The sequence below is a fragment of the Haematobia irritans genome, chromosome 2 (assembly GCF_050003625.1).
Source record: "Haematobia irritans isolate KBUSLIRL chromosome 2, ASM5000362v1, whole genome shotgun sequence".
Taxonomy (NCBI): Eukaryota; Metazoa; Arthropoda; class Insecta; order Diptera; family Muscidae; genus Haematobia; species Haematobia irritans.
The window spans coordinates 226309818-226324817 of record NC_134398.1 but is presented as its reverse complement, the minus strand read 5'-3'; the positions used below and the strand labels follow the sequence as shown (position 1 = coordinate 226324817).

At 31.1% G+C, this 15000-nt stretch overlaps 1 protein-coding gene across 10 annotated transcripts in view; it reads right to left on the bottom strand.

The window, feature by feature from the left end:
• Nucleotides 1-15000, bottom strand: part of Ndae1 (Na[+]-driven anion exchanger 1) — a 135927-nt gene that overhangs the window by 41422 nt on the left and 79505 nt on the right. For all 10 annotated transcript variants that reach the window (XM_075297667.1, XM_075297665.1, XM_075297673.1 and 7 more), the window contains 2 exons: nt 5207-5344; nt 954-1427 (listed from right to left, as the gene is read on the bottom strand). In XM_075297667.1, the coding sequence (XP_075153782.1) occupies nt 954-1427; nt 5207-5344 (612 nt within the window). The remainder of the gene's footprint in view (nt 1-953; nt 1428-5206; nt 5345-15000) is intronic.

The following is a 15000-nucleotide window of genomic DNA, read 5'->3' as shown; positions in this document are numbered from 1 at the left end:
AGATTAATGTCAAACAAGGACATCCCTAATGCAAATACAATTGAAATCATATGAAAATAAATCGGAGATGCCCAGGTATTAGGGATGTCGTGTTTGGCCTGAGATCAGAGAATGAAGCCGACACAATTTTATGGAAAAATACTCTATATTTGCCACCTGCGGCAGCGGCTTGACAGCTGAGGCGTTAATATGTTTACTCGGCAACCGTCATTTATCCATTAAAAAAACAAGCAATCTTAAAATAAAATTTTGTTTTCTTCAATATCTGCTGTGCATGATTTTTTCAGATTTTAAATATTATATTTGGTAGATTAGCGGTTAAATGTGAAACGTGATGAGTGGACGTAAGCAGCGGCGGCACCAGTAGCCATAAAATAGTCGGCGACTTCATTCCCTAGTGTGTTTAGATTGAAAATTAAATTACGCGTCGTCAATTTGAAGAAGGATGACTGTCCAGGGTTAAACAATTAACCGGTATAACCGTTCAACCGGTTTTCATAAAAACACGTCATTTTGAATGTAAAATCTAATTTTATTATCACAAATAATTAAAGAAAAAATAATTCGTTCATTTATTAAAAGTTGGACACATTTTTTTTTAAATTCAAATGTACCTTGAAATTATTTGGAATTGTTTTCATTACAAAGATGTATTTGCTTAAATTTGGCATTAAATTGACAATTTTATAATGAAAATTAAAAGCCGAAAGCTCGGTTTTGAGCCTTGAAAACTCCTCCGAAAATAGGATTTTAGGAAAATCGACGGTCCACCGGTTTTGATAACTCTATCTCTGATCGCTTTAGAGATTTGTCAACAAATGGATTTTAATTAAATTTTCTGTTGGTATAACCGATATCTTAGTGGCCTTATCATTCGTATGATTCGATTGCATTTGTAATATGAGATGTATTATATTTTGCAATGATATCCATTATCAAAAAATTCAACTTACTTTTCGATGATGAGTGATTTCGTCCTATATCAGCTAATGAGCGTATAATGGGTAATTTGGTCTTCTTATTGTACTCATGTTGATGACGATGACGTCTTAGTAGAGCGTCTTTAACTTTATCCCTAGAGTCGGCGGGCAATGTGCGAGCATTTACCATATTTTCACATACCAAATCAGCAATTAGCTCTAAATTGGTAGCCTCCATGTCAAGTATCACAGAGCCATTTAACAGCAGGGTTCTTAGTTCGAACAGCGAATGCAGAGATAATGTGGCCACATGCGGCTTTGACCACCGATTGCCACCCTCTTCGACATCTTCTTCAAATTTGATCCAACGTGCTGTTTCTTTCCATTCGATTTCATCACCTTCCTTCACCAGGGTTAGGTATTCAGAGAATAATGGATGTGAAACATGGGTGCTATCGTCGGCATCTTCGCCCAATATGAATTGGACCCGTTGAGCTGGTGGGGTAACTAAAACAAAACAAAAAAAGGCAAATATAAAAACAAAAACCAATCAAAATGTTTTTGAATGTTAACAAATTGTTAAATAATCTTTTGTCCTATCGCTTAATTGTTCCAAATGTTTCCAGTTTGCTTGAAAAAACACTCGAAGAAAATTATTTTGGAAAATGTAGAGATAACTAACTAATTTGTATAGAGTTAGCCTAACCCATATTTTATAAGAGTAGGGCCACATTTCATCAATTTAAGTCGTTGTAATACACCGGTAAAAAATCGAAGGAATCCCTCTCATGCTACAAAGATTTTGGTGCAAATATGCACCGATGATACAAAAAAATGTAAGTTATGCGTCTTACAGACTATACGTTTTTCCGGACGGAATATCTGTGTTTGTAAAGAATCTTATAGTGTGTCCAATCGATACGACAATTCATTGATGACTAAATAATTGATTAATATGTTATAGATCCCATAAAAATGCAGCAGTATCGATTATGCCTTCGGGCTTAACTTATAAAGTGGCCAATATATGGGATATGTTCGACACGACCACTGTCGTCCGGATAAACTTATAGTCTGCAAGGCGCATTAAATCTGCGGTAAATATTACCAAACTGGTAAGTTAATTTTTATCTTTGTGGGGCAAATATAACAGATTACCTCTCACGATTAAAATTTATAAAGTGGTGGCGCATCAATACAGCAGAAGTTTACCACATGTGATATTAGATTGGTCCAAATTTTAGACGAGCAAATGTGTTATTATAACATTGTTTGTTTGACCTAGCACGAAAAACTATTATACTCCATATAAGTGTGTAAATATGATATAACCATATTGACAGGCGAACACTTGTTTACGTGTATTTCTTATGGGAAGCCCAAATCCGCGACGGAATATCGTGAGAAAAGAAAAATAGGACATTTTTGCCCACAGGAAAATAGGACACTTTTGCCCACAGGATGCGGAAAAATGTTTCGCCTACCGCCTATCAGTTTTGTCAGATTAGGAGATTTCCCCCCATATTTTTTCTCTTTGGTGATCTGGGGATTTGGCTAGGAATAACTTCTTGATTTGGGGATTTTTTTTGGGGATATTTCTACCTTTAATCGCATGATATTAAATTTGTTCTAATATACAGTGCTGCACCCACATTCCCTGTTGAAAATAAACCGTAATTATAATGAAAATAAATATATTAAAACCAAAATGTTTATGCAATGTTGTTGCTTACTATGTCAAGTTTAAAGATTCAAGGAAATAAAGGAAATTTTTTGAGTTAAAAAATGAGAGTTTTCGCATTTTCAAAACATTTGCAACTAATATTAAGTATCACATATATTTAAAAATAATTAAAGTTTTTGTAACTTTTAACGACAAATGTTAATAGTTAATACTATAGTCATGCCGTTTGATTACTTCTGCGCAACTTTTTACCATTGGTTACACTGAAAAAAATATTGTCGTGAGGTCAAAAATTTCATGTCCTTAAAATACGAATGCAAATTTTGCTTAGCATAGAAGACGCATTTCTCTAATATAAAGTTTTTTTCCTTGTTCCAAAGTCGATAAACTTTTCAATGAAGTTGTATTGTCCTTATAATTAAGTGATTTGACTTAAAAAGGGGTATCATAACATGAACGAAACATTTTTTGGGGTAAGGTCAACTTGACTTTAATAATTCAGAAAAAAAATTTTTAAATCAATGAAATTGCCTTTATATTTGTTGCCTTTTTGGATCTTGACTACAAAGCAAAAAATCTTTCAAAAGTATGACATGTTTTAACACTTTATTTTAAAGACGTTTTAACTTGAAACATAGCATAAATTCTACTGGAAGTCGAGTCTGAATTTGGAAAATAAAATTGTCGTTAACCCGTTTTTAAAGGACCTTGATGGCATATGAAAAAACAATCTGAAAAAACGAATCATTAAAATTTGCTTCCTAGAATCAAGTACACAAAACCCAAATTTAAAAAAGAATTGTGTTTTAAAAATATCCTTACTTGTATTCTCCGCTTCTTTGGCTCGGAATCAATACCAAAATTGTTAAAGTAAAGACAACATATTTGGAACCGGGCATGCTTTTTTTCAGTGTAGGATTAAATGGTCAATGATATCCTATGGTTAAGATTCAAATAGATTTCGTAAGTCTTTTGCAAAAATTTCGTGCCAATTTTTCGTTTTACAGCTTTCCAAAGCTTGCTTCATGACTTTAGGCGACTGAACAGTCTAGTCAAGCACCCGCAATTTTTCATCGGAAATCCATTGTTTTACCACGTTACACATGTCATGAAGTCATGATCGCGCTGAATAATCCATACAGACGGCATTTCCCGGAATGCTTACGGCAATATCACATGGGACAAAATGTTTTTGTAGACTTCCGACAGTATAATACCCTCGACTCTATAAATCTGGCCAATAACTTGTCCAGAAAACTATCTTCAGACCCTAATATTGGCCCCACCATGATTGACGTAACTTTTTGTATTTTTTGGATTAAGGCTTTCCTTGCAGTCTTCGTACTAAATTTCTACCATCCGATCCATGCAAGTTAAATTTTGAGTCGTAGGAAAATATAGCACATATCCACTGCTCCTAAGGCGCGCTAACCTAGTTTTCTTTGAAATTGGTGATTTTTGATATTCTTGTATAATGGTACTCCGACTTCTAATGCTCTACCTCGTTGTCGTTATGGTAGATATACCCAGTTGAATTTAATTTTTGACTTTAGATGATATTTGATTGAATTGTTGCATAGTTCTTTTGATTATATGATCTTCTTTTGGCGTAATCTTAGGCCTTCTTCTACCCCAGTGTACAGTTTTGGTGCATCCACTGCTTATAACTCGAGACGCAGTTGGTTTTTGCATATTGTACTCTTCCGTAATTCATTTTTGTGATACCCCAACTTTAAAATCATCCATATTTTGCTTTTTATTATGTTGATTATGCTCATTACCGGTAATTTTACCGAATTATTCAAAAATTTAAGTACCATGTACATTTTCTTGTAGGTTCATTTCGCTTCGTTTGTTCCTACGGCCGGTCATCAGAAAATAAAAATTTTAAATAATTTTATTCTAAAAGTTTTCAATAACTTTCTGAAAAAATGTCGGCAATTTTTATTGCAAAACACACATCGTATACAACAGTATACCACCTGACAGACTTGTTGAAGTGCTTACCTATTAAAAATTCGATAATATGAGATGGTTTTTCTTTTTTATAGAATTAAATTTTTATACATGCAATAATTATATGTTTCTTAAGATATTTTTCAAGGTGAAAAATATTCCAGTTGGGGATTTTTTGGGGACATAATTTCGCAATTTTGGGGATCACTCTCAAAAAATCTGGCAACCGTGCCGCCTATAGCTATGGTAATATTTACACACTCCCTATGATAAATACTGATATTTGTTTGTAGCAGAAGCGAACATAGTATTAAGCATTATTTGTATTTGAATTTTTCTAGTTTTATTGTCTCAAAGGATATCTTGTACGAGTATTACTAACAATCTATGTCTAATAAAAAAAAAGCATTATTTTTCTCTGAGTGTCATATGCTTGTCTTAATTGACCAACTTTCCGTCCGTTACTATGCATCGCGTGTCAAAGTTCAATTCTGTTTTGTAATTTGATTTTGCCACAGATAGCTTTGCTAATTTGCTGCTCAATAGTTAACACAAACTCTAAATATTCTCTTGATTGACGTGCCTTATTCGTTATTGTGGCAAACATTTGTGTTTGCTTTAATGGAAAGCAATTTCATCGTCTTACCAGGTCTTTCGATTTCTGGTTGCCTTTCGTCACCGCTGCTGGTGTCACTTTTGCCATGATGATGTTTGCGCCTTCTTTGGGAATGGCGACGTCCTCCTGGCACATGGACGCCTACATATACGGAATGTGCTCGGTGGCCTGGAAAAATAAGAGGGAAGAGTTCATATTACAAATGCATATACATAGATAGATAGTGAGAAAATACAATTTTACAAAATTAAGTGACATGCAATTAGATAACATTTAATAACGTATTGTGTTTAATTGTCACAAATTAAATCAAAAATATTTAAGGAATAACCATAAAGTAATAACGGGATGGCATCGCACATTCCGAAAGTGGTTTTTCGTACTTTTTGACACCACTTCGTATGAAATTGCTATTGCCTGAGTACAATTTGTTATTATCAACATGAGCAGAGTATTAAAACGACGTCGACAATTTTTTTCCTGTCGACGGGGCCGTCGATTATGTTCGCACATCTCGACTGAAATATAGCCGACAATTAACCAATAAATATTTAAGGAAAACTTCAAAATGTTAACATTTTCTGTCAAAAATTTTATCAATCATCCAAAACTTACCGCTCGTGCTAAAAATAATCTACCAAAATTTGAGAAAAATTGTACCACAAATCTACCAAATTTAAAGAAATGTTTTTTGGTCAAAAGTTTGTGGTTGGTATGCAAACAATGTTTTCTATTCCAAAGATTTTTTTTAATATTTTATTTCCCTTGAATTTTAGATGTTTTATACGATCTTAAACGAAAAATAAAATTTTGGAAGAAATGGAATTTATAGAAAATTTTGTCAAAATTTTATTTCTTTAGAAAATTTTGCCAACATTCTAAAGAAAAATTTTGTCAACATTTTATTTCTATAGAAAATTTTGTCAAAATTTTACATTTATAGAAAATTTTATGAAAATTTTACTTTTATAGAAAATTTTGCCAAAATTTTATTTTTATAGAAAATTTTGGCAAAATTTTTATTTCTTTAGAAAATTTTGTCAAAATTTTGTTTCTATAGAAAATTTTGCAAAAATTTTATTTCTATAGAAAATTTTGTTAAGATTTTATTTCTATAGAAAAATTTGTCAAAATTTTATTTCTATAGAAAATTTTGTCAAAATTTTATTTCTATAGAAAATTTGGTCAAAATTTTATTTCTATAGAAAATTTTGTTAAGATTTTATTTCTATAGAAAATTTTGTTAAGATTTTATTTCTATAGAAAATTGTGTCAAAATTTTATTTCTATAGAAAATTTTGTCAAAATTTTACTTCTATAGAAAATTGTGTCAAATTTTTATTTCTATAGAAAATTTTGTCAAAATTTTATTTCTGTAAAAAATTTTATTTCTATAGAAAATTTTGTCAAAATTTTATTTCTATAGAAAATTTTGTCAAAATTTTATTTCTATAGAAATTTTTTTTTTAATTTTATTTCCATAGAAAATTTTAACAAAATTTTATTTCTATAGAAAATTTTATCAACATTTTAGTTCTATAGAAAATTTGTCAAAATTTTATTTGTATAGAAAATGTTGTCAACATTTTATTTCTATAGAAAATTGTGTCAAATTTTTATTTCTATAGAAAATTTTGTCAAAATTATATTTCTATAGAAAATTTTGTCAAAATTTTATTTCTATAGAAAATTTTGTCAAAATTTTATTTCTATAGAAAATTCTGTCAACATTTTATTTCTATAGAAAATTCTGTCAAAATTGTATTTCTATAGAAAATTTTATTTCTATAGAAAAAATTAAAAAAAATATTTTTACAGAAAATTCTTTCAAAATTTATTTCTATAGAATTTTTTTCAAAATTTTATTTCTATAGAAAATTTTGTCAAAATTTTATTTCTATAGAAAATTCTGTCAAAATTGTATTTCTATAGAAAATTTTGCAAAATTTTATTTCTATAGAAAATTTTGTCACAATTGTATTTTTTTTTTTTTTTATTTCGAAAAAAAAGGAAAAAGGAATTTGATGTTTATGACTTTTTTGAATAAACGAACGATTTCAAGTAAAATTCTAAGAAAATTTCTATAGAACATTTTTTCAAAATTTTATTTCTATATAAAATTTTTGCAAAATTTTATTTCTATAGAAAATTTTGTCAAAATTTTATTTCTATAGAAAATTTTGTCAAAATTTTATTTCTATGGATTTTTTTTTTTAAATTTTATTTCTATAGATTTTTTTTTTAATTTTATTTCTATATTTTAACAAAATTTTATTTCTACAGAAAATTTTAACAAAATTTTATTTCTATAGAAAATTTTATCAAAATTTTAGTTCTATAGAAAATGTGTCAAAATTTTATTTCTATAGAAAATTGTGTCAAATTTTTATTTCTATAGAAAATTTTGTCAAAATTGTATTTCTATAGAAAATTTTGTAAAAATTTTATTTCTATAGAAAATTTTTTCAAAATTTTATTTCTATAGAAAGTTCTGTCAACATTTTATTTCTATAGAAAATTTTGTCAAAATTTTATATCTAAGACAAGGAAAAGGGAATTTGATCTCTACGGCATTTTTTGAATAAACGAACGATTTCAAGTAAAATTTTTTGATAACTATCAAAAACTATTGGGTACTCGAACTGGGTTATAGTTATGTCGGCTTAGTCGACGGTGGTAAAAATTGAGTTTTAGCCGTCCCCGACTAAAATGGGTCGGCTTTATTAATTGGTAACTCTTTTAATAGCTGTGGTTATAGACGTATTTTACGTGGCTATCAGGCTTTTCTTTGTGTGCATTTCTAAGTGTCGTAAAATAGATCGTAAATTGCGTTCTATAACTTAAATGTCAAACAAAATTTATGATGGACAACGATTGTTGTAGGTACGGATTGCAGATTGAATAGACGATTGTGTGATTATTGCACAAAGTTTTCTTCCACGTGAAGTGAATGATGAAAGCTTTTACGTAAATTGATTACGACGACTAAATAAAGGACAAGGTACATATTGATTTACAAAGGAGCGCCATTGCACACCTAAAAGAATCCCTGTTGATACACGAGCTTAGTTTTTTCTTGTTTAGCAGCAAGGACATAATTTAGGCGAAAAGCCTAAAATATTTAGTCTTTTCAAAAATTCAAAATTTTATTATTTCCATATTTCCTATTCGATCCATTCATTTAAAAAGAGAGATGAAAGAAATATTTCGAAATGTTTAAGGGTGTTTGACAATGCACAATTTTGCATTTTTGGAATTCCTAAACCAGTACATTGGGGTATATGTGTTTCGTTTTCAGAGGGCTTAATGCCTGGTATGTACCTATAACAAAAATTTCTTTTTTGTGCCAATAAGTTTTACCATTTATTTTTTTATAGCCTGGTATTTACCCTAAGTGGAAATTTCGTTTGCGTGCCAACAACACAGTTTTCCCATGCATTTCTTATGGCAGCAATATGTAAATGATCGATAACAACGTCTCACAGAATTTTCGTAAGAATATATAGCAATGTATTTCTTATGGGCAGCGGAAATTTCGTTGTGTACACGGGTCTTTTGGCAGCAAAATATTAAAAAGTCGATAATAACGTCACAGGAAAATTTGGCTAGGAATTCTACAATTCTTCAATGGACAGGAAAATTTTCCGTTCGCGGTCCCTGTCGGACTTATGATAGCAAAAATATTGATTGTTTATTATAATAAACCGGCCTTATTAGCATGCATGCAAGAAGAGGAATATTCGCAGGAACTGCATATAGGGCTTAACAAGGATTATTTATGGTGATTTCGTTTGGGGAAAAAAGTGTTGCATACAAATGGTACAACTTTTTATGGTGTTACCATAGTGTTGCCGAAACCCCTTGCAATGACAACACCGTTTGCGTGTGAAAACATACAAAAAAGGTGCAACACTGATATAAAATCAAAACAAAAGAAATTTGGCGGAAATATTTCGATTATTATTAACAACTATTATTGAAATCTCGACTAACACACTATTATATTAAAAATATTTAATATCGAATTTTGTTGTCGAGGCACTAAACAATTGATACACGCAAAGAAAAAAAACGTTTGGAAAACGTGTACCGAAAACGTTTTTCTTTTGTTGGAGTTTTTTGAATTGCTTCGAAAAGTATACACTTTTATCACCAAAAAAATTCATTTGGTACAAAATTTTTATTTTTTCAATAAAAAAAGTTATTTTTGAACCAAAAACACAGTCCATTTCGTTTATCTCAAACACTGTTCTTTTCTGACTTTAGGTCTTTAATAAGACACATTTTAAAGTTCATAGTAAAATTTAATATAGTAGAATGTAATGTTGAAAATTTTTTCGGAATCTTTCGACCATCTCTGGAATATATGTAAAAAAAAAAACAAAAAAAAAAACTTTGGTCGAAGCAGGGATCGAACCCACGACCCTTGGCATGCAAGTCGGACGTAGCAACCACTGCACCACGGTGCCCAACTAAATGTATTTTTCTGTTAAATAAACTTTGTTTAATCGGCTCGTGGGCGCCGCAAGCTATGCTATATAAATATAACTTATATGGGTAATTGTCTATTGATGACTATAACGGCTACATAGCTCAGTGGATAGTGTGTTGGCTTACAAATTGCATGGTCCGCGGTTCGATTCTCCGTCCTGGCGAAAGGTAAAAAAAATTAAAATTTATAAAATCGTATAATTTCTTCTACATTGCTTGTATTACAGAAAAAGGTGCTAAGAAATAAAAAAACTTCGTGGAAGTGAGAAAGATGTGAGGGCAAATGCAATTAGCCAGAAAAAAAATTTTTTGAGTTAGTCTTTATGAAATTGTTATTACATCCTGGAAAAAAATAAACGTTTATCGCAAAAAGAATATACTTTTCTTCCAAATACACTTCGTTTCAACGAAAAGCAAATGAGAAACGAACTTTGTTTGTCTAAAATTTCGTTTGGGAGGAAAGAATTATTTTTTTGCGTGTATGCTTCTTCTTGTGCTGTGTTGAAGAAATTGAAAAGCAACCACAATACACGCACCACTCACTTTCTTTTGTATTTATAAAAGCAACATCTGATTGAAAGTGTAACCATCTGAACCGTAGACCAGCTACGGTGTCAAATGGGTTGCACTTTTGCTCTTGCGATGGGTAATACCTCGTCAATCGAACGTGCACATTTTAGGTAGGCGGCACTGAATTTTCCAATCGAACAAATATTTTTGATTTATGGGGGTAAGGTGTAAAATATGCAATATATTATTTACCAATCGAAATCACCATTAGTGTATTTGTATTTAGACTGTATGTACATTATTTATGAAATTCTATATTTGCATTATGCTATAATGTTTTTTTTGTTGTTCATTTATGCCCACATCTAGAAAATGCTATATTCGGTTTGACTGCGCTTAAAATACGTCAAACTGATTATCTGATTTTTTCTCAATTTTCCATATGTTGTCTTTGTCGTACTATATTTTAGTACATTGTCCATAAAGAATAAAGTGCATTATAGCTTATAATTTTAAATAGGAACAGTAATGAGAAGAGCAATTTTACTATACCATTTGTCCACGATCAATTCCCACAATCATTAGTGCTGAAGACTACACATAGTATGTGTATACGTTTCTCTGAGGAAATAATGTTTGAACAATTTTGCCGTAATTACGAGTAATTAATTTCAATAATTTTGATTGACGTCTTCATTGAAGCATTTCGAAATTTGGATATAAACATTGTAAGATAAAATTGTATATGCATGTACTACGTTATTTTTATTGTAAACCATTTTAAATCTAAATTCGTAATGGAAAGGACAAATAAAAAATGTATGAGTAGAAATTTTACAAAATTTCAAATGCTACACCAGCTGATTTAGTTTGGATGCCAATAGCATATATTTGCTATGCATTTTGTTATGTTAATAAAATGTTAGCCAAATCGGTAACGACGTTCACAGAATTTCCCTAGAAAAAACGGCCATACATACATCGCAAACATTTTTAGAGGAAATTTCAACATTCTGCATGCTATTAAAATTTTTAATTTTAATGTACAAAATTATGCATGCGATTATATCTTTTTTCATGACGCAAAATTCATACGAATGTAATTTAGCCAAAAATTCACTATTCAATGTCATTGCTGAGCTTAGAAGTGACCATTATTAGAACATGAATTAAATGTTTGTAGTGGCCGGCTTTTCAATTAATGGCACCACGCAATATGTCAATTCACGCATAAGTGTTAAATGCTTGATTAATGATATGTGTTGCAAACATTGACTTGGGTCGATTGGGGCTGCTTTTCGGTAATGAGTTGAACTGAGAGTGACTAATGAAATTTTGGTCAAATAACTGTATACAAATGGTTTCATTATATGTCGATAATGCAGACTATGTATGGATTTATTTATTTTGGACCGTTCTTATCAATTATATATCTTCCCTTAATACACAACTACACCCTCAAAAAAATCGCTTCTGTATCATATTTCCTGGATACATTATGCTTCAAGCATATATATTTTCAAGATTGGTCCAAACAAAATATTCTTTGTATTGTTCAAACATATTATGTTTCACATTAGGCATACACTGGTAGAAAAAAATTTAATGAAATTTTTATTGTGTATATATATTTTTAAGGCGCCAATTGGTTTAGATTTAGTTTAGATTAGGTGGCAGCCCGATGTATCAGGCTCACTTAGACTATTCAGTCCATTGTGATACCACATTGGTGAACTTCTCTCTTATCACTGAGTGCTGCCCGATTCCATGTTAAGCGCAATAGCCGAGTCCGAACGGCGTTCCACATTGCAGTGAAACCACTTAGAGAAGCTTGAAACCCTCAGAAATGTCACCAGCATTACTGAGGTGGGATAATCCACCGCTGAAAAACTTTTTGGTGTTCGGTCGAAGCAGGAATCGAACCCACGACCTTGTGTATGCAACGCGGGCATGCTAACCATTGCACCACGGTGGCTCCCAAATTGGGCGCCAATTGGTTACTTCTATTCTTTTACTTGCAGCATACTCTTCCTTTCTAAACACATATATGTTTATAGGCTACTTCTAAATTAATATATGTTTGCATCCAAACATATTATATTTTCTAAAATGTTATGCACCAAACATAATATGTTCTAATTTTTACATCCAAACATATGAAAAACAGTCTTTTTCGTCCGTGTAGTAAACATTTCCGCAATCCATAATAAATGCATTCTTATATTTGCTAACCCAAATTTTGTGAAGGATTATTATCGATTGTTTACATTTTCCTCCCATTAGAAATACATGGACAGACTGCTAATGGTACGGAATCGAAATTTCCGCTAAAGGTACATACCGGTCCATACCGGCCGATAAAACCGTCGTAGGGATTTTTTGTGCGCCCAGTTTTTTGAGTAAAAAAAATAGTTTCTTAAAAAGGGCCTAATTTGACAGAAAATCATCATGAAAGAAAATTTTATTATATTTATTAGAAAATTTGAACTGAAATATACATATACAACACTAAGATTTGTGAAGATGAAGAAACTTTATTAATATTAATGCATTTAAGACATTTTTAAGGGAACAAATTAGAGTTTAAAATTGACAGACATAATTTAATTATAGTTTACTCATATTAGAGAATTATGAATAAAATGCAAGTAAAATTTATTTTAGAAAAATATGAAATTATTCGAATTTAGTAAATTTGCATATTTCATTTATATAAACATTTTTTCTCATTTATAGTGGATGTCATTAAAGTAGGCAAAAAAACAAAAAAACAATTAACATTTTCTCACATTTGGCAATATTTAATTAGAATCAACAAATTTTCATGAACTTAAAATAATTAAATTGGACATAAAAATTTTCGTTGACTTTTTTCTGAGGGACATTTTTATTCCTAACCTCTTTCGTTTGCTCATTCCTTAATTTTTCATGAAGTGGAGATATGAGCAAAAGAAGTTTTTCATAAAAAAATTTTAATTTTTTAGGATTTAAAATTTTTGGTGGTGGTCACGAATTAACGTCCTTTTGGCTCTAGGGCGCATATTTAAGAAGATATGACCAAAATAAGTTTTTCATATAAACATTTATTTTTTTTTAGAATTTTAATGGATTTTTAAATTTTTTGGTCACGAATTAACGTCCTTTTGGCTCTAGGACGCATGATTGAGGGGATATGGTCAACAGAAGTTTTTCATATAAAAAATTCATTTTTTTTAGGATTCGGACGAATTTTTAAATTTTTTGGGTGTGGTCACGAATTAACCTTCTTTTCGCTCTACGACGCTTAATTTAGGAGATATGAGGAAAAATTTAAATTTTTTTAGGATCTCGATGGATTTTTCAATCCTGTAATCATTTCGTTTTTAGTGTTACTGAGTTTCCCATAAAAAGTTTCACACGTCAATAAAAGCGTATCTGGAAAAGTTCGCTTCTATAAAACCATGAAATTCTTCTGCTTCTCTAAGTGGTTTCACTGCAATGTGGAACGCCGTTCGGACTCGGCTATAAAAAGTAGGTCCCTTGTCATTGAGCTTAACATTAGACGTGTGCACGTGACACGAAATTTTCGTGACTCACGAAATTTTTCGTGACTCACGCGTGAGCCGTGAGTCACGATGGAGTCAATCTCGTGAGCGTGCGTGAGCGTGATCAAGCTGAAAATTTTCGTGCGTGAGCGTGAGTCACGAAAAAAAATTCTTCGTGAATGTGCGTGAGTAAAAATGTCTGATAATTACACTCACGAAAACAAAATCACGCTCACGATTTGAATCACGATAACTACTTTAATCACGCTCACGATTTAAATCACGCGCACGATTTTAATCACGCTCACGATTTGAATCATGCTCACGACTTGTATCACGCTCACGATTTGAATCACGCTCACGAGTTGAATCACGATCTCGATTTGAATCACGATCACGATGTCAATCGCACTCACGATGTCAGTCACGCCCACGATTTTAATCACGCTCACGACATTGGTCACACTAAACCTTCCAATGTTTGGATTGTGTAATAGTTTTTTTTCATTTAAAATTAATTGATTAAAAAAGTAATGTTGAAGCGCTGGTTTTCGGTGCAAAAACCGAGTATAGTGCCGTTCCTTAAACAATAAAACCTTTTATAAAATATTGCTTTGTTTTTTTTTCTAACGAAAATGAGAAATATTGTCGAAAAGTGTACCATAAAAAATTGGTAGATTAAATAAAATTCGAATTAACGAGTAAAGTAGAAAGTCGGGCCGGGCCGACTACATCATACCCCAAATCACCCCTACTGAATTAGTGAACATTGTTTGTAGGGTATCAATGATATAGGTTTGGGGAAAACCACATTTCCAGATTTAATAACATTACTGGGTACATGGGAGTTTTATCATAATCTGAACAGAAATGTCTGACATTAACATAGGAGTATAGTTGATTCTGAACCTACAGAGTTAGTTAGTATGCTACTAATATTGAGTCCTTTATTAAAAAAAAAACTGGAAATCGCTCAATTAGTGTGGGTAATAAATTCAAATTTCTGAAAATAGGGTAATAGATTTATGTAATAGCTACATACAAATCTCAATACGATCGGCTAATACATGTTTATTTGAAATTTGAGCAACATAGGTTAATAAATCGATCGATGCATTTATATGGGAGCTATATCCATATATTGGTTGATACCACAGAGGGTTGCCTTGTGCTAAATTACAGTAAGATCGGATATTAGATAAGGCTACTATGGTTAGAAATAAAGTTACAAGGGGTACATTTTTTCGAAAACGGGCGAAAAATATATATAAGAGCTATATCTAAATATGACCCGATTTG